Source organism: Eucyclogobius newberryi, unplaced genomic scaffold (genome assembly GCF_026437365.1).
Source record: "Eucyclogobius newberryi isolate DKJ021-1_F unplaced genomic scaffold, fEucNew1.0.hap1 SCAF_13, whole genome shotgun sequence".
NCBI lineage: Eukaryota > Metazoa > Chordata > Actinopteri > Gobiiformes > Gobiidae > Eucyclogobius > Eucyclogobius newberryi.
Window position 1 is genome coordinate 17,115,530 of NW_027315757.1, and position 27,870 is coordinate 17,143,399.

General features: G+C 49.8%; 1 protein-coding gene across 1 annotated transcript; it reads right to left on the minus strand.

Moving 5' to 3' along the window:
- Positions 1–324: 324 nt before the first annotated feature.
- On the minus strand, positions 325–27,495 carry LOC140358101 (caskin-2-like). The gene is made up of 22 exons (XM_072442754.1): positions 27,180–27,495; positions 23,482–23,533; positions 19,737–19,834; positions 18,187–18,332; positions 17,279–17,374; positions 15,780–15,910; positions 13,927–14,035; positions 13,612–13,720; positions 12,711–12,805; positions 12,208–12,325; positions 11,484–11,612; positions 9,597–9,730; positions 9,237–9,282; positions 8,660–8,772; positions 8,328–8,438; positions 7,517–7,618; positions 6,634–6,772; positions 6,391–6,539; positions 5,093–5,758; positions 3,799–4,936; positions 3,394–3,631; positions 325–2,016 (listed from the first exon to the last, which is right to left on the minus strand). Exons 1-22 carry the CDS (start codon positions 27,271–27,273, stop codon positions 1,908–1,910), a joined length of 4,122 nt encoding a protein of 1,373 aa, XP_072298855.1. The 5' UTR covers positions 27,274–27,495; the 3' UTR covers positions 325–1,907.
- Between the last annotated feature and the right edge of the window lie 375 nt (positions 27,496–27,870).

The following is a 27,870-nucleotide window of genomic DNA, read 5'->3' on the forward strand; positions in this document are numbered from 1 at the left end:
CTGGGGGAGGGCCCCCAGACCCCCCTGTTCATTCATTTAAACTAATGTGCTAATGTGGCTGTCGACCCCTAACGCCCACAAATACGCCCAAAAACATATCTGGGATGTGTGTTATTTGTACAGGGAGTAGAGGTGATGTCAGCGGAATACCAAGTTGCATTGTGGGATTTAAGTTATCAATATTTGAGCTTGTGAGGTGCTGAGAATAAACTAACTGGCAAACGGATTTTAATGTTCTGTTTTCTCGTGTCGTTTACAGCTTATGCATGGCTTTAAGGACAAAATATGACAAATAAAATACGTAAAAACAGCTTTAGTTAAAAGTTAGGATAAATCAAGATTACAAGAATAAAACAAACTTAAATACAATAAAATAAAGAGAGTTTTATATAAAGTGTGGTTGGTTTCAGTCATAATTCAATAATACAAAGGAATGAGCAAAACATGCAGTTTAATGGAAAAGTGGTTCTGTCCTGGTTTAGTCCTGGTTCAGTCCTGGTTTAGACCTGGTTTAGTCCTGGTTCAGTCCTGGTTTAGACCTGGTTTAGTCCTGGTTTGTCCTGGTTTAGACCTGGTTTAGTCCTGGTTCAGTCCTGGTTTGTCCTGGTTTAGACCTGGTTTAGTCCTGGTTCAGTCCTGGTTTGTCCTGGTTTAGACCTGGTTTAGTCCTGGTTCAGTCCTGGTTTGTCCTGGTTTAGACCTGGTTTAGTCCTGGTTCAGTCCTGGTTTAGTCCTGGTTTAGTCCTGGTTCAGTCCTGGTTTGTCCTGGTTTAGACCTGGTTTAGTCCTGGTTTAGTCCTGGTTTGTCCTGGTTTAGACCTGGTTTAGTCCTGGTTTAGTCCTGGTTCAGTCCTGGTTTGTCCTGGTTTAGACCTGGTTCAGTCCTGGTTTGTCCTGGTTTAGACCTGGTTTAGTCCTGGTTCAGTCCTGGTTTAGACCTGGTTTAGTCCTGGTTTAGGCCAGGGTTAGTCCCGGGTTCTTCTTCATCAAATAAATGCTTTCGTTTTTTCCAAAATAAATCATATTTTAAAAACATGGACGGATTAGACTGTAAAACACAGGTATAAAAGGAGCAGTCCACAAACAATACATTTTAGGAATTATAGAATCTGATATAGACGAAATATAAAGGACAAATTTACAATAAAATACATTTGGTGTATGTTTTATGATTTGGAGAGTTATTTTGTTGAAGATAAAAGATTCAGAGAGGAGTCAGCTGATATTGACCCAAACCTTCTCAGGAGACAGCCGCGCCCCCTACTGAAGGTTTGGGTCATTTCTCGGTCTTTGTAAACCTTAGAGTCATTATTTTAGAAGTGCTCATCTGGATCCAGCTTTGTTCATTTTTCAGCATCATAAGAGAGAAGTCCTTCCATTTTCAGTCAGGTTTTTATAGCAGAATGTTTTGATTTGAAGGGTCGTTCCATTACGGCAGGTTTTCTTTGCGATTGCTGGACTTGTAATACTCTTTCCCTCCTGCAGAGGGAGTGAAGCTTGTGGTTTTATTCAACACTAGTTAGAGGGTGTCCGGTTTGGGGACCACAGGATCTCATCTCTGCTGCAGACTATGTTGTCCTGATGGCTCCATCAAACCAGGACCTGCAACATGCACTGGGACGGTTTGAGCCGAGTGTGAAGCGGCTGGGATGAGAATCAGCACCTCCAAATCCGAAGTCATGGTTCTCGACCAGAGAAAGGTGGCTCGCCCTCTCCGGGTGGGTGGGGAGTCCTTGCCCTCTCCAGGTGGGTGGGGTGTCCTTGCCCTCTCCAGGTGGGTACCCCACCCAGGGTCCTTGCCCTCTCCGGGTGGGTGTGGAGTCCTTGCCCTCTCCGGGTGGGTGTGGAGTCCTTGGAGGAGTTCAAGTGTCTCGGGGTCTTGTTCGCGAGTTTCTTAATGTGAGCGGTCACTCCAACATGGCGTCCAGCTGGTCAGCGAGGTCATCGAACATGGTCCCGATGTCGTCAAGAATGGTTCCCGCAGATTTCACGGAGCAGCTGAGGACAGAGGACACACTTTAGTCCTAACCTTTGAGACTCAGGGGCCCGTCCACGCACAGGGGCATAGCATATTAGGGGCAACACCTTCCATGACTGTTTCATTAATATTTTACGTTTTGAAGTTAGCATTAGCGGTGACAAACAGTGAGCGAGCCAACTGTGCGTTTGACCCGGTCGACTCTCTCACACTAAAGCAGTTCGCCTACAGAACCACAGGTCTGTGGACGACGCTATCAACCTGGCTCTCCACTTCACCCTGCAGCATCTGGACTCCCCGGGAACGGGACAAGCTCTCCCAGCTCAACATCCCTGACTCCACCTGCACTTGCACTGACTCCACTCCACCTGCAGGGGGAGCACTGACTTCCTGACGGATCAGAGGCAGTGCGTGTGGCTGGGGAAGAATGTCTCAGACACACGTACCATCAGTACAGGAGCTCCACAGGGCTGTGTACTTCCCCCTCTTCTCTTCTCCCTGTACACAAACTGCTGCACCTCCAGCCACGACTCCGTTAAACTAATCAAGTTTGCGGACGACACCACCCTCATTGCCATGACGACACCACCCTCATCGCCATGACAACACCACCCTCATCGGGCTCATCTCGGACGGGGATGAGTCTGTCTGAGTCAGGGACAAACAGAGACTACAGCGCATTGTGCGCTCTGCTGAGAAGGTGATCACAGCCGACCCTTCTCATCCTGAACACGGACTATTTGAGCCACTCCCCTCAGGCAGGAGGCCACTCCCCTCAGGCAGGAGGCCACTCCCCTCAGGCAGGAGGCCACTCCCCTCAGGCAGGAGGCCACTCCCCTCAGGCAGGAGGCCAATCCCCTCAGGCAGGAGGCCAATCCCCTCAGGCAGGAGGCCACTCCCCTCAGGCAGGAGGCCACTCCCCTCAGGCAGGAGGCCAATCCCCTCAGGCAGGAGGCCACTCCCCTCAGGCAGGAGGCCAATCCCCTCAGGCAGGAGGCCACTCCCCTCAGGCAGGAGGCCACTCCCCTCAGGCAGGAGGCCAATCCCCTCAGGCAGGAGGCTACGGTCCATCTGGACCAGAACCTCCTGCCACAAGAACAGTTTCTTTCCCTCTGCTGTTGGACTCATGAACACTTCTAAACACTGTCACTTTAATTTTAATTATTCAACCAATACTATTCACGCACTGTTGACTTTCTGCTCTATTTCCGACCATCTGTAAGTGTTTGTGTAAATATCTGTGTACATACCAGGTTTTGACCTTATTTTATGAGTAAATTCTAAATTTATGCATGCCATATTTGACTTTATTGACATTGCTATTATTATTATTTTATTACTATATATTTGTTTTGTGTTGCACCTAAGTAGTAATACAGTAGTACAGTAGTACTTTGCAGTACTACAGTATTTACCCGGGTTCCAGGCTCCGCTCCACGTCCTGAAGAGCCGCCACCAGACTCACACTGGTCTGATCCAGCCTCAGCTGCACCTCAGAGTCATGTGACCCAGGAGAGGTCATGTGACTGCGAGAGGGGGAGCGGGCGGGGCTGAGGGAGTGGGCGGGGCTAAGGCAGCGAGGGGAGGAGGGGGAGGAAAAGGCCACACTCTGGACGACAGAGACAGAGACACCTGGACAAGACCAGCCTGACCCTGAGGAGCAGAGGCACAGAAAGGGTTAAACTCTCAAGTGTGATATATTTGAACAGAACAACAATCATATTTAAACTTTATGATAAACCCTGAAGCAGAAGAATGTCTGTAAACTCTTCTAATTGTACAATTCACTTTAAAAACATGAGTTGCGTTGGCAGACTGACCGTGGCTCAGCAGACTCTGCCGCACAGGTTTAGGAGCCACCACAGGTTTGGATGCAAGACAAGGTCTGTGCAGAGAACCAGGAGAACCAGGAGAACCAGGAGAGCCAGGAGAGCCAGGTCTGAAGAGGGGCTCAGATCTCAGTGGAGAGCCAGGTCTGAAGAGGGATTCAGATCTGAGCGGAGAGCCAGGTCTGAAGAGGGCCTCAGGTCTGAGTGGAGAGCCAGGTCTGAAGAGGGCCTCAGGTCTGAGTGGAGAGCCAGGTCTGAAGAGGGCCTCAGGTCTGAGCGGAGAGCCAGGTCTGAGCGAAGAGCCAGGTCTAAAGAGGGGCTCAGATCTGAGCGGAGAGCCAGGTCTGAGCGGAGAGCCAGGTCTGAGCAGAGAGCCAGGAGAAGGGGCTCGGTCCTGGGCAGCTCTGAGCGGAGATCCAGGTCTGAAGTGAGGGTCGAATCGGAGCGGAGAGCCAGGAGAAGAGGCTCGGTCCTGGGCAGGTCTGAGAGGAGACCCTGCTCTAAGCGGAGATCCAGGTCTGAATGGTGGCTCGGGTCTGAGAGGAGACCCAGGAGAGGGAGCTCGGTCCTGGGCAGGTCTGAGGAGAAAGGCGGCCCGCAGCTCCTCCAGACTGGACGTCCTGCTATCGGGCCCCGACTCCTCAGGGTCACCATGGCCTGGAGACCCATCGCTCTGGTCTTTGGGTTTGTGTCTCCGCTTTACTGTGTCCGACTCCTTCAAGTTAAACTCCAGAGTCTGGTCCCTGGTCTGGTCCCTGGTCTGGTCCCTGGTCTGGTCCCTGGTCTGGTCCCTGGTCTGGTCCCTGGTCTGGTCCCTGGTCTGGTCCCTGGTCTGGTCCCTTGTTTGGTCTATTTTCTGATCCCTGGATTGAAGCACCTCCTCGGTCCTGGTCTGCTCTCTGGTCTGCTCTCTGGTCCGGTCTTGGTTCTGGCCCAATCCCAGCACCTCCTCTGCCCGGGGCGGTGCCGGGGCTTTGGGTCTCTGTTTAATGGTTAGATTCCCTTCCTCAGCGAATGGGATGCACTCGCTGGAGCTGCTCTGCGAGGCCCCGCCCAAGGCACGCAACTCTTCCGAGTCTGAGTCCGATGTGACCCCGGTTTGGCCTTGCCCCCGAGTCACAACACCCTCCTGTGATTGGACAGAAGGACCAGAAACAGCCAATCAGAACTCAGGACTGAAAAGCAAAGACAAACACACAGCACAATGGTCTAAACCAGGTCTAAACCAGGCCTAAACCAGGTCTAAACCATGTTTAAACCAGGTCTAAACTGGGTCTATCTGTACCTGATGGCTGGGCTCTGGTGCACGCCCCTCCAGGGCCTTGGCGAGGGTCCGTACTCGCCCTGGGCTGTCGGACATACTGCTGTCGCTTTGGTCATCGCTGGGCGAGCTGACAGAGCTGAGGCGTTTGGGCGGAGGAGGGGGCGGGCCTTTCCTTCGTGCTCTGATGGCAAAGGACTGGCTCCGCCCCACACGCTCCCCCTCGCAGCCTCCGGGGGCACTCTTCTGCGAGCGCCGGCGGCTCAGGGTGGCGTAGGACGGTGGCAGAACCGCATCCTCCTCATCCTCGCCCTGCTCTCCATCAGACAGCGAGCCCCGGGAGATATGCGGCTGCTTCAGCAGGGCGGGGCCACGGGGCGAGGAGGCAGAGCCCCGTGGAGAGGAGGCACCGTGAGGAAAGCCTGCAACCTGTGGTTTGGCGGGAATAGTCGGGTACTTGAAGACTGTGGCTGTGCCCTGAGGAACGTGTTTGGGCCGGGTATGGTCCCTGGACTCAGGCGGGTCCAGAGGTGGGTCTAGAGGTGTGTCCAGGGGCGTGTCTTGGGAGCGCCCGGAGCCTTGGGAGCGGCCCGCCAGACTCTCCTCACTGTGGGACAGACTCATGCTCTGGCTCAGAGACTGGTCCGGCTGAGAGAGGGCGCAGGGCAGTTCAGCGCTCAGACCACTGTCCTGAACACACCAGAGAGAAGCTACTGCGTTAACCTCATTTACACCCTTATTGTGATCATGCTAATGCTAAAATTAAACATTTAGCTATTAGGAAATCAAATATTGTTAATATTGAGTAAATTGTTTTTGCATACGAAATAATTCAGACTGGTACAATTTTTTTTGGGTTAGCTTTAGCATGTGACACAAACACCTTAAGTACTGACTCCTCCTCCATCGAAGCACACCATATGTTAGCCCTATAGCTACAGGAAGTAGTGGGGCAGTGCTAACGAGTCTATTCTGAAATGCAGCGGATTTTCCTCAAAGTTGCAAAGTGACACAGCCATAGATTGTGTCTAATCGTTAACGCTACGACTAGACTACGACTACGACGACTAGAGACGCACTAACACGGACTGTAAACGCCGCCATATTGACAGGAAAAGGCTGTTACTATGACTTAAATATCCGGAAACAAATACAAGTATAAACACTAGCTATTGTTATTATTTTGTCCGGCATGAATTATATATTGTCAATTGTTATCGTAAATGTTCTCTTTTATGTCACGATAAAACATTTTGGCCGGATCGTTCTGCCCTTTCGCGCAGTGTGGCCAGCAGAGGGCGTAGGAGCAGTGTGGCTGTTACCTGGAAGCTGCTCATGGGCGTGCGAGGACTCGGGGGCCCCTCAGAGTTTGGGGGCCTCGGGGCTCGTCTCCTCAGCGTCCCCCCCTGCGTCGCGGCTCTGTGCAGCTCACACACTCGCTTCACCGCCAGCATCAGCTTCTTCTGGTGACCTACACACAAAGTACACGACAGAGTACACAACTGCAGTAGTACACAGAGTAAAGCACATGACTGCAGTACAAGTACACAGAGTAAAGTACTGACCCAGCTTGATGATGCCGATCTCCTGCAGGTCTTCCCAGCTCAGGTCCTTGACGATCTCCATGGAGTCGTATCCGTTTTCACACAGTTTCCTCTGGTATTGCAGGAGGCCGATAGAACTGAGCCACGCCCCCAGGTCCGCCTGGCACACACAGTACAAATACTACTGTTACTGAGTCCCTCGCCAGGCCTAACAGTATTTTACACAGATTTAGGGGACTTTAGGAGTCAACTCAGCAAGGGCTAAAAGAGAGTAAAAGTGGGTCTGAAGACGAGGCTTGAACTCAAAACCTTCTGGAAGGATGTCGCCATAAACATACTAGAACTAAAGCCCTCATTTCAGATCCAGCTCTAGCTTTGAGTTGTGTTTTGGGTTGTATTTTGTGTGTTTAGTGTGTTGTGTTTAGTGTGTTTAGTGTGTGTTGAGTGTGTTGTGTGTGTGTTTCGTGTGTGTTGTGTGTGTTGAGTGTGTTTTGTGTGTGTTGTGTGTGTTCTGTGTTTAGTGTGTGTTGAGTGTGTTGTGTGTGTGTTTTGTGTGTGTTGTGTGTGTTGAGTGTGTTTTGTGTGTGTTCTGTGTTTAGTGTGTGTTGAGTGTGTTGTGTGTGTGTTTTGTGTGTGTTGTGTGTGTTGAGTGTGTTTTGTGTGTGTTGTGTGTGTTCTGTGTTTTGTGTGTGTTGTGTGTGTTCTGTGTTTAGTGTGTGTTGAGTGTGTTGTGTGTGTGTTTTGTGTGTGTTGTGTGTGTTGAGTGTGTTTTGTGTGTGTTGTGTGTGTTCTGTGTTTAGTGTGTGTTGAGTGTGTTGTGTGTGTGTTTCGTGTGTGTTGTGTGTGTTGAGTGTGTTGTGTGTTTAGTGTGTGTTGAGTGTGTTGTGTGTTGTGTGTTCCTCACAGGGATGAAGTCAGGGAGCCACTCTGGGATGTTGAGCTGTGTGATCTCCAGAGCGATCTTCTTGCGATGTCCAGGTTTAGTGACTCCGACGGCCGTCAGGTCCTGAAGAGACGTTTGCACCGCTGTGAAACTCACACTCTTACAACATTTGTATTTTTTTCTGTTTTTCTTTTCTTTCTTTCACTATCACTAATACGACTCACAGAGAGCCCGGGTTTTGATGATTTGACTTAAAACAAGGAGACCTCCAGATCTCTGCCTTTAACAAAGTCACAAATGTGTGAAATTGTAAAGTGAGTGTTTTGTGAGGCTCAGAGAAGGAGCAGAGAAGACGAGCTCGTAAACAGGATTCACAAAACAAACAATGTGAGGCCCTGCCCACAGGGCACTGATACAGAGTGTTTTTGGTTTCACCAGAAACTAAACCTCTTTGTTTTCAATCAAACTAGCCTCTTTGTTAAGTATGAGTCCTTTAATGGGCTATCAGCCTCCTATTGTTACCTAACAATAGGAGGCTGAAATAACAATAGGAGGCTGAAACAAAAAAAACACCCTTTATCAGGAGGGCCTACTCAGAGTAGGATAAATATCTGAGTTCCCGGTCTTGATTTGCAGATTGAGTTAAAACAGGGATAGAACAGGGTTAAAACAGGGATAGAACAGGGATAGAACCGGGTTAGAACAAGGTTAAAACAGGGATAGAACAGGGTTAAAACAGGGTTAAAGAGCTCTAACAATACATAAAGGAATGAAAGTTGACAAGCGACAAATCTCCATTAAATCTGTGAAGTGTGAGACTGAATCGTCAAACCTCGGGCGTCATGCGGCTGATGGTGGGCACGTCGTAGCCGTTGTTCAGGAAGTTGGGCGCGTACTGCTCCAGCTGGAACTCACTGAGCCACTGGAAGATGGCGTCTGCGTCCTGGAACAGACGGGGTTAAAACGGATCAGACAGTGGACGTGTGTGTGTGTGTGTGTGTGTGTGTAGTTCTGGAGGTGTGTGTGTGTGTGTGTGTAGTTCTGGAGGTGTGTGTGAGTGTGTGTGTGTAGTTCTGGAGGTGTGTGTGAGTGTGTGTTTGTAGTTCTGGAGGTGTGTGTGTGTGTGTGTGTGTGGTTCTGGAGGTGTGTAACGCTGGGTCAGACCTTTCCATCGAGGAGCTGCTGTGGTCGCACAAACTGCTGCGCGAACGGCTCGGCTCTGGACTGAACTGTGACCGTTTGCCGCCGAGGGGTGCCAACTGTGCCACCTGTGCCAGCTGTGGAGAGAGAGGGTGGGGTTGATTAGTGAATTAGCACTCATTATTATGCTTGTTTAAAGATAATATCTGGTCAAATTGGCAGGGGCTTCTTTTTTGAATGTGTCCAAAGGAGTACCTCAGGGCTCCATCTTAGGCCCTATTTTATTCTCTATTTATATCAATAATCTCTTTGATCTTTCAAATGTCAGTTATCATTTCTGTGCAGATGATACGGTGCATTACTGTTCAGCTTGTCTTGATGTAAACACTGACTGGGGAAAGAGAGCGTTTTCCTAAACTGCTCCTGTCGTGTTTTCCAGGACTTGGACTTTTGATTCTCAATTTCCATGACTTTTCTAGGTTTTCCATGAACCCGGCTGTGTCAGAGCTGAGTCACACGTCTGTGCTCAGCCTCTGCACAGGTTTGAGGAGTTCGGAGGGAGAAAACCAGAGCACTTGTGCTGCTCTGGCTGAATAAATACCTGCAGAGGAATCGTGCTGCTTTAGGTCTCCAGCAGAGGGCACCACCTGAAACACAGCACAGAACAACAGGACTCAGAAGATAAGGCCTAAACCTCACGAGGAGCTCTGTGGAGGTCTAAAGATAGAGTGACCGGTAAGGTAGGTTCATGCTTGACGCGTCCGTGAAGTCCGGGCAGTGAAATGTTTAAATGTTTTGTCTGACACACCGCCTTTTCCGCATCAGCGTCACTGAAAACGTTTTAACTATGGGGACAGTTCTGCACGAAAATGAGCGGTATTTCATTCAGAGCGTATCCTTCCTGCACGGAATTCGTGTGCGGGAAGTATAATCCGAGCGTTGGACGACACACAGCAAATACCTTGTCGTGGTGTGTTTGGCTGCAGTTCTGCGCGGAGCCGGTGGTGGCGCTGTTGCTCTCGGTGCTCTGTCCGCTGCCGGCGCTGCGGGTGCTGGCCACGCTCCCGGTGCTGCCCACGCTGCTGCGATCGCCTGCTGTGAACACCACAGGCACGTCTGAGGCTGAAACGCTGAAACACTGAAGACGTTTCACTACGAGTCCAGAGCTGAACGAGGGACGTAACAAGAACTGAAACGTCTCAGTCGCATCACGAGCGTCACATTGCGCTCGATCATGAGGTTCTTTGCTTGAATACATTGTTTTGTTGAAGCAGCAGCTTCAGAGGACGATAAGACTAAGCACTTTTACATCTGAATTATCTTCATTATGACAGTAACGTTTCACACCAAAGTGACATTTGGATAACGTTACATCCCTAATCTTCATTAGGACTAAACCAAGACTATAACTGGTCTAAACCAGGACTAACCAAGACTAAAATAGGACTAAACCAGGACAATAACTGGGAATAAACCAGGTCTAAACCAGGACTAAACCAAGACTAAACCAGGACTAAACCAGGACTATAACTGGGACTAAACCAGGTCTAAACCAGGACTAACCAAGACTAAAATAGGACTAAACCAAGACTATAACTGGGAATAAACCAGGTCTAAACCAGGACTAAATAAACCAAGACTAAACCAGGACTAAACCAGGACTATAACTGGGACTAAACCAGGTCTAAACCAGAACTAAAATAGGACTAAACCAGGTCTAAACCAGGACTATAACTGGGACTAAACCAGGACTAAACCAGGACTATAACTGGGCCTATACCAGGTCTAAACCAGGACAAAACCAGGACAAAACCAGGCAAAATCCAGAATTACAGAGGAATGTATGAACCAGAGATGAGGGGAAAATGTATGATGCATAAAGTTTGAAGGTTATGCTCAAGTTATGAGTGAAACGTTATTTTAAACTATTATTATTGCCACAACAAACAAACAAACAAACAAACAAACCAACAAACAGGATTTCGGGTGAACAGGGATTAGCGGGCGTTACCTGTGTTGGCGAGGGGGCAGTGGTCTTTACCTGTGTTGGCGAGGGGGCAGTGGTCGTTACCTGTGTTGGCGAGGGGGCAGGGGGCGTTACCTGTGTTGGCGATGGGGTGTTACCTGTGTTGGCGAGGGGGCAGTGGTCTTTACCTGTGTTGGCGAGGGGGCAGTGGTCGTTACCTGTGTTGGCGAGGGGGCAGGGGGCGTTACCTGTGTTGGCGAGGGGGCAGTGGGCGTTACCTGTGTTGGCGAGGGGGCGTTACCTGTGTTGGCGATGGGGCGTTACCTGTGTTGGCGATGGGGCGTTACCTGTGTTGGCGAGGGGGCGTTACCTGTGTTGGCGAGGGGGCAGTGGGCGTTACCTGTGTTGGCGAGGGGGCAGTGGTCGTTACCTGTGTTGGCGAGGGGGCAGGGGGCGTTACCTGTGTCGGCGATGGGGCGTTACCTGTGTTGGCGAGGGGGCAGTGGGCGTTACCTGTGTTGGCGAGGGGGCGTTACCTGTGTTGGCGAGGGGGCGTTACCTGTGTTGGCGAGGGGGCAGTGGGCGTTACCTGTGTTGGCGAGGGGGCGTTACCTGTGTTGGCGAGGGGGCAGTGGGCGTTACCTGTGTTGGCGAGGGGGCAGTGGGCGTTACCTGTGTTGGCGAAGGGGCAGTGGGCGTTACCTGTGTTGGCGAGAGCGCAGTGGGCGTTACCTGTGTTGGCGAGGGGGCAGTGGGCGTTACCTGTGTTGGCGAGGGGGCAGTGGGCGTTACCTGTGTTGGCGAGGGGGCAGTGGGCGTTACCTGTGTTGGCGAGGGGGCAGTGGGCGTTACCTGTGTTGGCGAGAGCGCAGTGGGCGTTACCTGTGTTGGCGAGGGCGCAGTGGGCGTACAGCATGTACCCGTCATCGGTCTGGGGGTACAGCGGCAGGGCCAGGGGGCGGGGCAGGCGCTGAGTTGTGGGCAGAGAGGCGTGTCGGGACAGAGCGCCCCCTGCAGGAGGTTAGGAGCAAGTCAGGGTGAGGTTAGACACACAGAGGAGCAGAGGGCGGAGCTTGGTCAGCCAACGACCAATCACGGGGTTCGTCTTTGAGCAGTGCTGCTTTTTATAAAAATAAATATTTACAAAAATAAAGTGAAAAGAACAGAATTCTAACCCTAATGTTGCTGTGAAGCTGTGTTTTCACTGAAGGCACTGAAAAGTAAGTCAAGGACAAAACACTGACTTTCCCCAGTATTTATTCATGCACGTCTTTTAAGCAAAGGAAACATGACAACTGCTCAAATATTATTTTAATAACATTTTTAAACTTCAATTATTTAAATTTTGTGATTATGGATGAGGCTGACGAAGCTCCAGGACCAGATCTGAGATGAACTTTCACAAAACTCTGGTTCATTTTTTAATTTCACTATGAGCAGAGAAATAAACCAGGTCTGGACCAGGACTAAACCACAGACCAGGACCAGAGTCTTTGTAAAAGCAGAAACAATAGAATTAGGTGCAGAGGATTGTGAGCTTGTTTTATGGTTCAAAGTAGTAGTAGTAGTAGTAGTAGTAGTAGTAGTAGTAGTTTACTGTACTTACCTATCCGTCGGCTGAGCACTTCGACGATACTCGGGGGGAAGAATCCAACTCGGTCGGTTCCTCTTTGAGAGTCGTGAATGTGTCCTTTCCACCGACCGTCTGCATGCTGCTCCATCACCTGCACAACAGGACTATTACTACTGCTGAAGTACTATTACTACTGCTGAAGTACTATTACTACTACTGAAGTACTGAAGTACTATTACTACTACGGAAGTACTATTTCTGCTGAAGTACTATTACTACTACTGAAGTACTGAAGTACTATTACTACTACTCAAGTACTATTACTGTTGAAGTACTATTACTACTACTGAAGTACTATTACTACTGAAGTACTATTACTACTGAAGTACTATTACTGCTGCTGAAGGACTATTACTACTGAAGTATTATTACTGCTGCTAAAGTACTATAACTACTGCTGAATTAGTATTACTACTGCTGAAGCACTAATACTGCTGCTGAAGTACTATTATTGCGTCTGAGATGGCGTTCTATACCGTGATGATGTCGCCTGCTCGGATGTTCAGAGCCGTCGGGTCGTGAACGTTCCAATAATCCTTCAGAGCTCGAACCTGCAGCACTCCAGTGGCATCTGCAACAAGGAACCAGGTCTGAACCAGGTCTGAACCAGGTCTGAACCAGGACTAAACCGGGTCTGAACCAGGTCTGAACCGGGTCTGAACCAGGTCTGAACCAGGTCTGAACCAGGACTAAACCAGGTCTGAACCAGGTCTGAACCGGGTCTGAACCAGGACTAAACCCGGTCTGAACCAGGTCTGAACCAGGACTAAACCAGGTCTGAACCAGGTCTGAACCGGGTCTGAACCAGGACTAAACCGGGTCTGAACCAGGTCTGAACCAGGACTAAACCAGGTCTGAACCAGGTCTGAACCGGGTCTGAACCAGGACTAAACCGGGTCTGAACCAGGTCTGAACCGGGACTAAACCGGGTCTGAACCAGGTCTGAACCAGGTCTGAACCAGGTGTGAACCAGGACTAAACCGGGTCTGAACCAGGACTAAACCAGGTCTGAACCAGGACTGAACCAGGTCTAAACCAGGTGTGAACCAGGTGTGAACCAGGACTAAACCAGGTCTGAACCAGGTCTGAACCAGGTCTGTACCAGGTCTGTACCAGGACTGAACCGTGTGTGAACCAGGTCTGAACCGGGTGTGAAACAGGTGTGAACCAGGTGTGAACCAGGTCTAAACCAGGTGTGAACCAGGTCTGTACCAGGACTGAACCAGGTGTGAACCAGGTGTGAACCAGGTCTAAACCAGGTGTGAACCAGGTCTGTACCAGGACTGAACCAGGTCTGAACCGGGTGTGAACCAGGTGTGAACCAGGTGTGAACCAGGTCTAAACCAGTTGTGAACCAGGTGTGAACCAGGTGTATACCTCTGAGCAGCTGTTTGATGTCTCGACTGGCATGTGAGGTGGTAAACTGGTTGACGATGTCCAAAGCTGTTTGATTGTACGTGTTCCTGATGTTCACGTCGACTCCGGCCTGAGGAACAGTAAAGCATCAGTGTGGAACCTGTGTGAGGGCCCAGAGTCTGAGGGCCACAGTCTGAGGGGCCACAATCTGAGGGCCACAGTCTTAGGGCCACAGTCTGAGGGGCCACAATCTGAGGGCCACAGTCTGAGGGCCACAGTCTGAGGGGCCACAGTCTGAGGGGCCACAGTCTGAGAGGCCACAGTCTGAACACTCACGTCCAGCAGAAGTTGCACCACCTCAGTTTTGCCGTAGAGCGCCGCCTCATGAAGAGCTGTGCCAGATTTTGTCGTTTTGTTTATGTCGATACCAGACCTGAGCAGCAGCCTGAAAATACAACATACAAGTACTGGTACTACAGAGTACTGCAGAGTACTACAGAGTACAGCAGAGTACTGCAGAATACTGCAGAGTACTGCAGATTACTACAGAATACAGCAGAGTACTACAGAGTACTACAGAGTACTACAGAGTACAGCAGAGTACTGCAGAATACTGCAGATTACTACAGAATACAGCAGAGTACTACAGAGTACTGCAGAGTACTACAGAGTACTGCAGATTACTACAGAGTACAGCAGAGTACTACAGAGTACTGCAGAGTACTACAGAGTACTGCAGAGTACTGCAGAGTACTACAGAGTACAGCAGAATACTGCAGAGTACTGCAGAGTACTACAGAGTACTGCAGAGTACAGCAGAGTACTGCAGAGTACTACAGCGTACAGCAGAGTACTACAGAGTACTGCAGAGTACTACAGCGTACAGCAGAGTACTACAGAGTACTGCAGAGTACAGCAGAATACTGCAGAGTACTGCAGAGTACTACAGAGTACTGCAGATTACAGCAGAGTACTGCAGAGTACTACAGCGTACAGCAGAGTACTACAGAGTACTGCAGAGTACTGCAGAGTACTGCAGAGTACTACAGCGTACAGCAGAGTACTACAGAGTACTGCAGAGTACAGCAGAATACTGCAGAGTACTGCAGAGTACTACAGAGTACTGCAGATTACAGCAGAGTACTGCAGAGTACTACAGCGTACAGCAGAGTACTACAGAGTACTGCAGAGTACTGCAGAGTACTACAGCGTACAGCAGAGTACTACAGAGTACTACAGCGTACAGCAGAGTACAGCAAAGTACTGCAGAGTACTGCAGAGTACAGCAGAGTACTACAGAGTACTGCAGAGTACTACAGAGTACTGCAGAGTACTACAGAGTACAGCAGAGTACTACAGAGTACTGCAGAGTACTACAGAGTACTACAGAGTACAGCAGAATACTGCAGAGTACTGCAGATTACTACAGAGTACTGCAGAGTACAGCAGAGTACTGCAGAGTACTACAGCGTACAGCAGAGTACTACAGAGTACTGCAGAGTACAGCAGAGTACTGCAGAGTACTACAGCGTACAGCAGAGTACTACAGAGTACTGCAGAGTAAAGCAGAGTACTACAGCGTACAGCAGAGTACTACAGAGTACTGCAGAGTACTGCAGAGTACTACAGAGTACTGCAGAGTACAGCAGAGTACTACAGAGTACTGCAGAGTACAGCAGAGTACTGCAGAGTACTACAGCGTACAGCAGAGTACTACCGAGTACTGCAGAGTACAGCAGAGTACTGCAGAGTACTACAGCGTACAGCAGAGTACTACAGAGTACTACAGCGTACAGCAGAGTACAGCAAAGTACTGCAGAGTACTGCAGAGTACAGCAGAGTACTACAGAGTACTGCAGAGTACTGCAGAGTACTACAGAGTACTGCAGAGTACTGCAAAGTACAGCAGAGTAATACAGAGTACTGCAGAGTACAGCAGAGTACTACAGAGTACTGCAGAGTACTGCAGAGTACTGCAGAGTACAGCAGAGTGAATCATTGAGCCCGGTGCCAGGCGTGGACTGGGGTTCTCAGCGCTCCTGTTAGCGCTGAGAACAGGTGCTAAATACGACCCAAAAACAATAGTTGATAAACTGGTAGTTAAGAGTTTAACTCAGTATTTTAACATTGTTTCAAAGTACAGCTCATACTAATGCAGTACAAATACACGTTCCTGATGAGACACTGACCTGATGATGTCCTTGTGTCCGTTGCGTGCAGCCAAATGCAGAGGAGTTGTGAAGGACGAGTCTGAAGGCTCCTTCTTCTCACCCTCCAACAGCCCAGCGGCCATGTTACTGCTGAGCAACAGCTGCGCCACCTGGACACAAGTACAACGTGTCCAACGTGTCCCAACTATGTCCCACTGTGTCCAACCAGCATGTCCCACTATGCCCAACCAGCGTGTTCCACTATGTCCAACCAGCATGTCCCACTATGCCCAACCAGCGTGTTCCACTATGTCCAACCAGCGTGTCCAACTATGTCCAACCAGCGTGTTCCACTATGTCCAACCAGCGTGTCCAACTATGTCCAACCAGCGTGTTCCACTATGTCCAACCAGCGTGTCCAACTATGTCCAACCAAGGTTTCCCGCTATGTCCAACCAGCGTGTCCCACTATGTCCAACCAGCGTGTCCCACTATGTCCAACCAAGGTGTCCCACTATGTCCAACCAGCGTGTCCCACTATGTCCAACCAAGGTGTCCCACTATGTACAACCAGCGTGTCTAACTATGTCCAAACAACGTGTCCCACTATGTCCAACCAGCGTGTCCAACTATGTCCAACTGACTGTATCTGTCAAACATAATTTTCTTAATGAATCAAATCTAAACTAATGTCAGACGCATTATGACCTGGAAATATCAGATTGTGGCTCTTGACAAAGCGAGTGCCGTGCGGACATAAACAAGAAACAGCTGTTGCTAACGTGCTTTGCTAGCTTTGTGTTGCTAAGGCTCGACATATAAGTTAGCATCAGTGGAAATACGGCGCTTTAGCACGAGATCAGGTTAGAGTTTGATGACAAATGATTATTTTGTGTTTCTCTGCTTTTTGCCTCTTGTTTTAGCCTGAGTCATCTGGTCCAATCATCTGGCTGTGCTGTGGAGCTCCCCCTCCTGAGCACTTTGGATCCAAGAAACGGCCCAGACCAGAGACTTAAGACTGAGACACACTTTAGGCCTGATCAAAGAGAACCAGAGGAAACATGGTTTGAATGTGTGGCATGGTGAGGGACCCAGGCGACAGAATGAAGACTGACAGCTGCTCCTCTAAAGATAGAACCTTCAGCTCCCGACTGGTCTGCTCTCTGCTCTCTGGACTCTGGTCTGATTTCTCATCTGGTCTCTAGTCTCTAGTCTCTGATCTGATTTCTCATCTGGTCTCTGGTTTCTGGTCTCTGGAGTGTGGTTTGGTCTCTGTTCCAGTCTCTGGTCTATGGTGCGGTCTCTGGTCCGGACTCTGGTTTTGTCTTTGGTGTGGTCCAGTCTCTGGTCTGGTCTCTGGTCCGGTCTCTGGTCCAGTCTCTGGTCCGGTCTTTGGTCCAGTCTCTGGTCTCTGGTCTCTGGTCTCTGGTCTGGACTCTTGTCTGGTCTCTGGTCCAGTCTTTGGTCCAGTCTCTGGTTTCTGGTCCGGTCTCTGGTCTATGGTCCAGTCTCTGGTCCGGTCTCTGGTCTGGACTCACCTGAAAGCGTCCAAACTCGCAGGCCAGGTCCAAAGGCGTCTTCTTGGCTTTGTTCAGGAGACACGGGTTCGACTGGTGCTGCAGCAGCATCTCAGACTGAAACAGAGGAACAGAACCTCTTTAGTCCTGTTTTTTGCCTCTAAATATTTCATGTTCTTTTATTTTACCAGAAAACATTTTCTGATCAGAATGGGAAATAAAACTCGAGAAGCCTCAGATAAAATGGAAATAACATTTACAGGAGGATAATTACACAGGCTATTTTCAGTCCACGTTTAATTAGCTGCTGGAGTTTTGCCGTTTGAAGCTCTTAAATGAAGCTTAAAGTTCATTGTGTTCTGCTGGAGATGTGTGTGTGTGTCTGTTCATGGTGTGTGAGGACTCAGGAGGCAGTGCCTTTGAGGATCATAAGGTCAGGAAACTGTACGTACGACCTCAACAAACGTACGCTTACTAGCCTTAGCTCTGCCACAGAAGTGGACTCATTACCATGGCAACCAGATCAGCAGCACTAACCTGGGCTGAGTCTGAATGTGCGCACAGTCCCGACAGAGGGAACAACACGACTGAACGAAGCAGAAGCATATGAACAAACCCTCAGTTACCATAGTAACTGTCACTGGCAACAACTAGAAGAATCCAGTCTGTTTGTTGTTTATTGTGAGGTCCACGACTGTGTGGGGATCATAGTGTCTGACATAATATACCAATATTTACATTTTTATCCGAGTTTTTTAGACTTTCCCAAAGGTTCTGTGAGAATATGAGAACCTTCAAATAAACTTGGTCCAGTCCCAGTCCAGGTCCCTGTCCTGGTCCTGGTCCTGGTCCTGGTCCAGTCCAGGTCCCTGTCCTGGTCCTGGTCCAGTCCCGGTCCTGGTCCTGGTCTAGTCCTGGTCTGGACTCACCACATGGAAGTGTCCGTACTGGGCCGACAGGTGCAGTGGGATGTGTCCGTCCTGAGAGGTCCCATTCACAGAGGCCCCTGAACGCAAGAGCAGCAGCACCGAGTCGGCCCCGCCCTGCCACGCCGCGTAGTGCAGGGGCCGCATTCCTGTAGGGGGCAGTATATGTGTTAGTGCAGGGCCCACAGGGGCCACATGCCTCTAGGGGGCAGTATATGTGTTAGTGCAGGGGCCACAGGGGCCACTTGCCTCTAGGGGCAGCATATGTGCTAGTGCAGGGCCCACAGGGGCCACTTGCCTCTAGGGGGCAGTATATGTGCTAGTGCAGGGCCCACAGGGGCCACATGCCTCTAGGGGGCAGCAAATGTGTTAGTGCAGGGGGGGGCAGTTTATGTGTTAGTGCAGGGGCCACAGGGGCCACTTGCCTCTAGGGGCAGCATATGTGCTAGTCTAGGGCCCACAGGGGCCACATGCCTCTAGGGGGCAGTATATGTGTTAGTGCAGGGCCCACAGGGGCCACATGCCTCTAGGGGGCAGCAAATGTGTTAGTGCAGGGGGGGGGGCAGTTTATGTGTTAGTGCAGGGGCCACAGGGGCCACTTGCCTCTAGGGGCAGCATATGTGCTAGTCTAGGGCCCACAGGGGCCACATGCCTCTAGGGGGCAGTATATGTGTTAGTGCAGGGCCCACAGGGGCCACATGCCTCTAGGGGGCAGCAAATGTGTTAGTGCAGGGGGGGGGCAGTTTATGTGTTAGTGCAGGGGCCACAGGGGCCACTTGCCCCTAGGGGGCAGCATATGTGTTAGTGCAGGGGCCAGATGCCTCTAGGGGGCAGCATATGTGTTAGTGCAGGGCCCACATGCCTCTAGGGGGCAGTATATGTGTTAGTGGAGGGCCCACAGGGGCCACATGCCTCTAGGGGGCAGTATATGTGTTAGTGGAGGGCCCACAGGGGCCACATGCCTCTAGGGGGCAGCATATGTGTTAGTGCAGGGCCCACAGGGGCCACATGCCTCTAGGGGGCAGCATATGTGTTAGTGCAGGGGCCAGATGCCTCTAGGGGGCAGCATATGTGTTAGTGCAGGGCCCACATGCCTCTAGGGGGCAGTATATGTGTTAGTGCAGGGCCCACAGGGGCCACATGCCTCTAGGGGGCAGCAAATGTGTTAGTGCAGGGGGGGGCAGTTTATGTGTTAGTGCAGGGGCCACAGGGGCCACTTGCCCCTAGGGGGCAGCATATGTGTTAGTGCAGGGGCCAGATGCCTCTAGGGGGCAGCATATGTGTTAGTGCAGGGCCCACATGCCTCTAGGGGGCAGTATATGTGTTAGTGGAGGGCCCACAGGGGCCACATGCCTCTAGGGGGCAGTATATGTGTTAGTGGAGGGCCCACATGCCTCTAGGGGGCAGTATATGTGTTAGTGCAGGGCCCACAGGGGCCACATGCCTCTAGGGAGCAGTATATGTGTTAGTGCAGGGCCCACAGGGGCCACATGCCTCTAGGGGGTAGTTTATGTGTAAATATATCTACATTGAAACTAGAGTTTGTGACTGACCGTTTGAGTCTTTGATGTCGACTGAAGCCTGAGCGTCGAGCAGAGCCGAGAGAAGCTCCGAGGATCCAGAGAGAGCAGCATGATGGAGAGCGGAGAACCTGAAGGAGAACAGGGTCGTTAGAACCTAAGGAGAACAGAGAGAACCTGAAGGAGAACAGGGTCGTTAGAACCTAAGGAGAACCTGAAGGAGAACAGCTAAGAGTTGCAGAGGAATACTAAACACGACCGTTACAGTGAGCACTGTGGAGTGACCCCTCAGTCCCTCCTCAGTCCTGCACTTCTTAGCAGACTCTAAAGTGCACTCAATCACAGAGCACACTGCGCTCGCTGCTCTCTCCTCGTCGTGGGTCACGTGACTCTGGCGTCCGAGTGAAAAAAAAAAGTCGAAACACAAATGAAAATGGATTTCTGGAAAATATATATATGGACTAATAATCCCCACACAAGTCATGGATCTCACATTCAACAACAAAGGTACTGGATTATTCAACGTTTTGCCCGTGCGACTCAAGCTAAGATTAGCGGCTAAGGTTAGCGGCTAACGCTAGTGACGCTGCGGCTAACGGTTCATTTAAGAGTGTTTAGTTAATATCCTCAGAGCTTTGTTTAAACAGCTCTACTGCTTCATTCAGTCTGTTGTGTCCAGTTAGAGACCTGTCACTTGTCTTTTCGGCTCTCACAATGCATTGTGGTCTAGTCTAGTGACCATCGCCGTACAGTACTTTTCAAGGTGCATTGTGGGAAATTTTAAAGTGCACTGGTTTTTCACCTGCGGGACATTCGGACAGCACTAAAGTGGCGTGAGCCCTAAATAGTGCCCTCTGTAGGGAAGAGTGTGGACAATCGGACACAGCCACAGACTGTCTTAGCCCGGGAAAAACTGCTGGTAGTAACCAATGCGTTGCTATGACAACAAGCCACGTCTCACTGGTTCTGTTTGGACTGGTTCTGTTTGGACTGGTTTGGTCCTACAGTGTCTTAGGTCTCTTCTGGGTGGGTTCTCGGAGCCAAAGCGGATCTTGGGTGGTTCCTGTTCCTTCTGCCTCCTGTAGGGGGCGTCACAGAGCGTCTCCTCTGAATGAACAGGCCACATGCTCGTCTGGGTCACATGACTTCGCTCTGAACACGCTCATGGAAGCGGAGAAAACTGAGTCTCTCTCTCTCCTCGGTTCCTCTCTCTTCCACTTCTCATTCGAGCGTTCTCTTCCTTGTGTGTGACAGGGGCCCCGGGGCCAGAGGGGCCAAAGCGTCTAATGGACTCACTCAGGTCTCATTCCCTCTTTCCCTCTTTCCCTCTCTCTGACGCTCTGTCGCTCTCTTCTCTCAAAGATCTTCAGAGACGGATAAAAACCAATGTAGAACAATTGTACTACTATCATTTTATAAACCAGGTCTAAACCAAGACTAAACCAGGTCTAAACCAGGTCTAAACCAGGTCCAAACCAGGTCTAAAGCAGGTCTAAACCAGGTCGAAACCAGGTCTAAACCAGGTCTAAACCAGGTCCAAACCAGGTCTAAACCAGGTCTAAACCAGGACTAAACCAGGTCCAAACCAGGTCCAAACCAGGTCTAAACCAGGTCCAAACCAGGTCCAAACCAGGTCCAAACCAGGTCTAAACCAGGACTAAACCAGGTCCAAACCAGGTCTAAACCAGGTCTGAACCAAGACTAAACCAGGTCTAAACCAGGTCTAAACCAGGTCCAAACCAGGTCCAAACCAGGTCTAAAGCAGGTCGAAACCAGGTCCAAATCAGGTCTAAACCAGGTCTAAACCAGGTCCAAACCAGGTCTAAACCAGGTCTAAACCAGGACTAAACCAGGTCCAAACCAGGTCCAAACCAGGTCTAAACCAGGTCCAAACCAGGTCCAAACCAGGTCCAAACCAGGTCTAAACCAGGACTAAACCAGGTCCAAACCAGGTCTAAACCAGGTCTAAACCAGGTCCAAACCAGGACTAAACCAGGACTAAATCAGGACTAAAACAGGTCTGGACCTGGTCCAAACCAGGTCCAAACCAGGTCTAAACCAGTTCTAAACCAGCTTTAAACCAGGACTAAACCAGGTCTACATGTGTCTCTTGTTTGGGCTCCGAACATTCCAGTCACATTCCTGTCCATTTGACCAATCAGAGCCCAGCACCACTACAAACCGGCCAATCACAGCCCGTATCTCTGTCAACACTGAGGAACAAACAATGATGGACCGGAGTCTCTTTTATTAAACTTAACGTGGAATTCCAACTGAGCGTGTGCAAACGGACACAAAGGTCTGGAGCCTCGAGTGGGAAAAGACATCCAACAGAAGAGTTACCATTATTGTGAGAAAAACATCACAATTCACGAGTTTTCTGTTCATTTCCTTCTCAACTCATTGTCTTTTCATTGTTTGAAAGTCACAAACATGACATTTTTGTGTTCATGAAGAAATAGTCCTGTTTCAGTCTGAAGTGGTTTTGGAGTGTCTGCGTTTCGACCTTTGACCCTGACCCTAAACTCTTCCTCTGGATTTACGAGATGTTGATTTTGTCGCCGTCTTTCCTCTGTCGTCTCCACGGAAACGCTCAAACCTCCACAAAAGTATCATCAAATATTGGTTTTCGCGTTTCCCGGTCACGACCCGAGAGTTTAGACCTGGTCCTGAACTGGGACTAAAGAGGGAATAAAACAGGACTAAAGCAGGACTAAAGCAGGTCTAAAGCAGGTCTAAAGCAGGTCTAAAGCAGGACTAAAGCGGGACTAAAGCGGGTCTAAAGCGGGTCTAAAGCGGGTCTAAAGCAGGTCTAAAGCAGGTCTAAAACGGGTCTAAAGCGGGTCTAAAGCGGGACTAAAGCAGGACTAAAGCAGGTCTAAAGCAGGACTAAAGCAGGACTAAAGCGGGACTAAAGCAGGATTAAAGCAGGACTAAAGTAGGTCTAAAGCAGGACTAAAGCGGGACTAAAGCGGGACTAAAGCGGGTCTAAAGCGGGTCTAAAGAGGGACTAAAGCGGGTCTAAATTGGGTCTAAAGCGGGACTAAAGCGGGACTAAAGCGGGTCTAAAGCGGGTCTAAAGCAGGACTAAAGCAGGACTAAAGCAGGTCTAAAGCAGGTCTAAAGCAGGACTAAAGCAGGTCTAAAGCAGGTCTAAAGCAGGTCTAAAGCAGGACTAAAGCAGGACTAAAGCAGGTCTAAAGCAGGACTAAAGCAGGTCTAAAGCAGGTCTAAAGCAGGACTAAAGCAGGACTAAAGCAGGTCTAAAGCAGGACTAAAGCAGGTCTAAAGCGGGTCTAAAGCAGGACTAAAGCAGGTCTAAAGCAGGACTAAAGCAGGACTAAAGCAGGACTAAAGCAGGTCTAAAGCAGGTCTGAAGCAGGACTAAAGCAGGACTAAAGCTAGTCTAAAGCAGGTCTAAAGCGGGTCTAAAGCGGGACTAAAGCGGGTCTAAAGCGAGTCTAAAGCAGGACTAAAGCGGGACTAAAGCGGGACTAAAGCGGGTTTAAAGCGGGTCTAAAGCGGGTCTAAAGCGGGACTAAAGCGGGACTAAAGCAGGACTAAAGCAGGACTAAAGCAGGTCTAAAGCAGGACTAAAGCAGGACTAAACCAGGACTAAAGCAGGTCTAAAGCAGGTCTAAAGCAGGACTAAAGCAGGACTAAAGCAGGTCTAAAGCAGGTCTAAAGCAGGACTAAAGCAGGACTAAAGCAGGACTAAAGCAGAACTAAAGCAGGTCTAAAGCAGGACTAAAGTAGGTCTAAAGCAGGTCTAACTCACCCATCTGAGTCTTGGTAGTTGACGTTCAGGCGTTTGGTTGATCCCAGCAGCTCTGAAACACAAAATGCAGAAAAACATGAGAAACAACAACGCAGAACAAAACAAAACAAACGCAGGAGCACAACCAGACAGACTCTAATTGTTTGTTCATTATTAAGGTCTGGACCCTTCTCCAGGTCTGGTCAGGACTCAGGAGGAAACCAGAGGAATCCCACAGACACAGGGACAACATGCAAAGTGCACACAGAAAAGCCCCACGCCACCTGAGAATCCATCCCAGGACCATCTTGCTGTGAAGCTTCTAAATGTAGCTCTGTTTTTAATCTTTTATACAATGTCTATAGTTTAATGTAAACGTGTAAATGTTTTTACTCTGTGTGCCGGAAATCTCTCTCTGTGGTCAGGGTGAAGACTGAGGAACAGAGCTACTTTAGACTGCTTTAGACCTGTTTTAGACCTGCTTTAGTCCTGCTTTAGACCTTTTTCAGTCCTGTTTTAGACCTGATTTAGACCTGCTTTAGACCTACTTTAGACCTGCTTTAGTCCTGCTTTAGACCTGCTTTAGTCCTGCTTTACACTTGCTTTAGACCTGCTTTAGATCTGTTTTAGACCTGCTTTAGTCCTGCTTTAGACCTGCTTTAGTCCTGCTTTACACTTGCTTTAGACCTGCTTTAGATCTGTTTTAGACCTGCTTTAGTCCTGCTTTAGACCTGCTTTAGTCCTGCTTTACACTTGCTTTAGACCTGCTTTAGACCTGCTTAAGATCTGTTTTAGTCCTGCTTTAGTCCTGCTTTAGACCAGTTTCAGTCCTGTTTTAGACCTGCTTTAGTCCTGCTTTAGTCCTGCTTTAGTCCTGCTTTAGGCCTGCTTTAGTCCTGCTTTAGTCCTGCTTTAGACCTGCTTTAGACCTGCTTTAGACCTGCTTTAGTCCTGCTTTAGTCCTGCTTTAGTCCTGAGCTCACATCTCAGAAATAAAACAAGAATCGCCCTCAGGAAAAGGAAGTGATGTCAGGGAGGGCCACTTCCAGGAAACTTTGAGAGAATCCATCAGCACTGGATCCGAAACAGGTCTGAACCAGGTCTAAACCAGGTCTAAACCAGGTCTAAACCAGGACTAAACCAGGTCTAAACCAGGACTGAACCAGGACTAAACCATGTCTAAATTAAGTTTAAACCAGGACTAAACCAGGACTGAACCAGGGCTAAAACCAGGTCTAAACCAGGACTAAACCAGGACTAAACCAGGTCCAAACCAGGACTAAACCAGGACTAAACCAGGACTAAACCAGGACTAAACCAGGACTAAAACAGAACTAATGCAGAACTGAACCAGGTCTGATTATATAAAGCCATGTCTGATCTGGTCTTTTGAGTGAGATTTCTTTTGTTCCTGAGCCAAAGTGTGAGGATCAGAACAGGGCGGGACTTCCTGTTCAAGCTCAGGTCACAGGGAGGGCATCTGACACACAGGGAGGGCATCTGACACACAGGGAGGGCATCTGACACACAGGGAGGGCATCTGACACACGGGGAGGGCATCTGACACACACAGGGAGGGCATCTGACACACGGGGAGGGCATCTGACACACAGGGAGGGCATCTGACACACAGGGAGGGCATCTGACACACAGGGAGGGCATCTGACACACGGGGAGGGCATCTGACACACACAGGGAGGGCATCTGACACACGGGGAGGGCATCTGACACACAGGGAGGGCATCTGACACACAGGGAGGGTATCTGACACACAGGGAGGGCATCTGACACACGGGGAGGGCATCTGACACACACAGGGAGGGCATCTGACACACAGGGAGGGTATCTGACACACAGGGAGGGCATCTGACACACGGGGAGGGCATCTGACACACACAGGGAGGGCATCTGACACACAGGGAGGGCATCTGACACACACAGGGAGGGCATCTGACACACAGGGAGGGCATCTGACACACACAGGGAGGGCATCTGACACACACAGGGAGGGCATCTGACACACACAGGGAGGGCATCTGACACACACAGGGAGGGCATCTGACACACAGGGAGGGCATCTGACACACACAGGGAGGGCATCTGACACACACAGGGAGGGCATCTGACACACAGGGAGGGCATCTGACACACACAGGGAGGGCATCTGACACACACAGGGAGGGCATCTGACACACACAGGGAGGGCATCTGACACACACAGGGAGGGCATCTGACACACACAGGGAGGGCATCTGACACACGGGGAGGGCATCTGACCTAATACATCCATGCATCTGACACACACAGGGAGGGCATCTGACACACAGGCATCTGACACACGGGGAGGGCATCTGACACACAAGCATCTGACACACAGGGAGGGCATCTGACACACAGGCATCTGACACACGGGGAGGGCATCTGACACACAAGCATCTGACACACAGGGAGGGCATCTGACACACAGGCATCTGACACACGGGGAGGGCATCTGACACACGGGGAGGGCATCTGACACACAAGCATCTGACACACACAGGGAGGGCATCTGACACACAGGGAGGGCATCTGACACACAAGAGAGCTGCAGAGGTGCATTGTGGGAGCTGCAGTCTTCCTCGAGGCAGTGTTTGGTGGTTGGTCACATGACTCTCAGATTTGAGATGTTATGTAACTGACAAAGAAAAGACAGAATCAGAAACCTGGTTAAGTCCTGGTTTAGAGCTGGTTTAGTCCTGCTTTAGTCCTGGTTTATTCCTGGTTTAGTCCAGGTTTAGTCCTGGTTAAGTCCTATTTTAGTACTGCTTTAGTCCTGGTTTGGACCTGGTTTAGACCTGGTTTAGTCCTGCTTTAGTCCTGGTTTAGTCCTGGTTTAAACCTGGTTTAGTCCTGGTTTAGACCTGGTTTAGTCCTGCTTTAGTCCTGGTTTATTCCTGGTTTATTCCTGCTTTAGTCCTGCTTTAGTCCTGGTTTAGTCCTGGTTTAAACCTGGTTTAAACCTGGTTTAGGCCTGGTTTAGTCCTAGTTTAGACCTGGTTTAGTCCTGGTTTAGTCTTGGAAAGAATCCTCGGAACAAAACTCTGGAAGGAAAGGAGACGAGGGAGGAAGGAGTGATGAGAGACGACTTAAGACCTGCTCTGTGTTTCGATTAATCGACTTAAGACCTGCTCTTTGCTGTGCTTAAACGATTAATCGATTAAACCTTGTAGAGGTATTTAGAAACATCTTCCTGCTGTGGAGATCCTCATCATTCTAATGAAATAACAGGTCGACTAAGACTCTGTCGACCGATTAATTGACTATGTGACTAAAGGACTTCATTTATTCAGTAACAGAAGTAAAGCTCCAGCTCGACCTGAACGGACCGACAAAGCTCAGGCTACAAAGTGATAAAGTGAGAGCACCCGTTTCCTGCAGATCCGAGAGGGAGGATATAGACTGTACTCTAGCTAAAAACAGCAGGAATCAATCAAAAAAACACTTTGGGCACAAATATGAAGCACCAATAGCACTGTAAGAAGGGTTAGGGTTAGGGTCAAAGCTCTGAAAAGTCCATTTTGCATGATATGGGACCTTTAAGATCCCAGTGCGGCACGGTGATCTTAATACCTGGCGGTGGTGGTGACCAGCCAAAACCACTCAGCGAGAACACTGCTTGTAGTATTAGTAGTACTTGTAGTATTAGTAGTACTTGTAGTATTAGTAGTACTTGTACTCACTGTTTCTCGGCGCTCGAAGTTTGGACAGCAGTTTCTGGGTCTGGCTCAGGTCTCCGGTCTTCACGGCCTGGAGGAGGTCCTGCTCCTTCCCCATGGTCCTCCTCCAGACCCGAACTGGACCCCGGGACGAGACCAGGACTGGATCAGGATTGGACCAGAGACTGATCCAAACCGAAACCAGAAACCGAGTCTGGATTAGAGCGGGTCAGTGGACAGGTCCATTCTGCCTCCGGGACCAGGACCAGGACCAGGACCAGGACCAGGACCAGGACCAGGACCAGGACCAGAACCAAAACCAGGACTAGGACCAGGACCAGGACCAGGACCAGAACCAGTCCGCTGGCTCAAGTTCAGACGCAGCTGTCAGGAAAATATAAAATTAAATTAATATAAACCAAAAAAAACATTTAGTAATTCCAAGTGTGTGTGTGTGTGAGGGGCGTGGCTTAAGCTAGCGTGCACAGGAACAGTTTTGCCTCATTTCTTTGACTTCTCTGCATGTGAGGGGCGTGGCTAAAGCCTCTAAGCCGTGTTTGAACCTCTCTTTATGTCACGCTTTGGCTTTGGATCATGTCAGACGCATTATGACCTGGAAATATCAGATTGTGGCTCTTGACAAAGCGAGTGCCGTACGGGCCATAAACAGGAAACAGCTGTTGCTAGCGTGCTACGCTAGGTTTGTGTTGCTAAG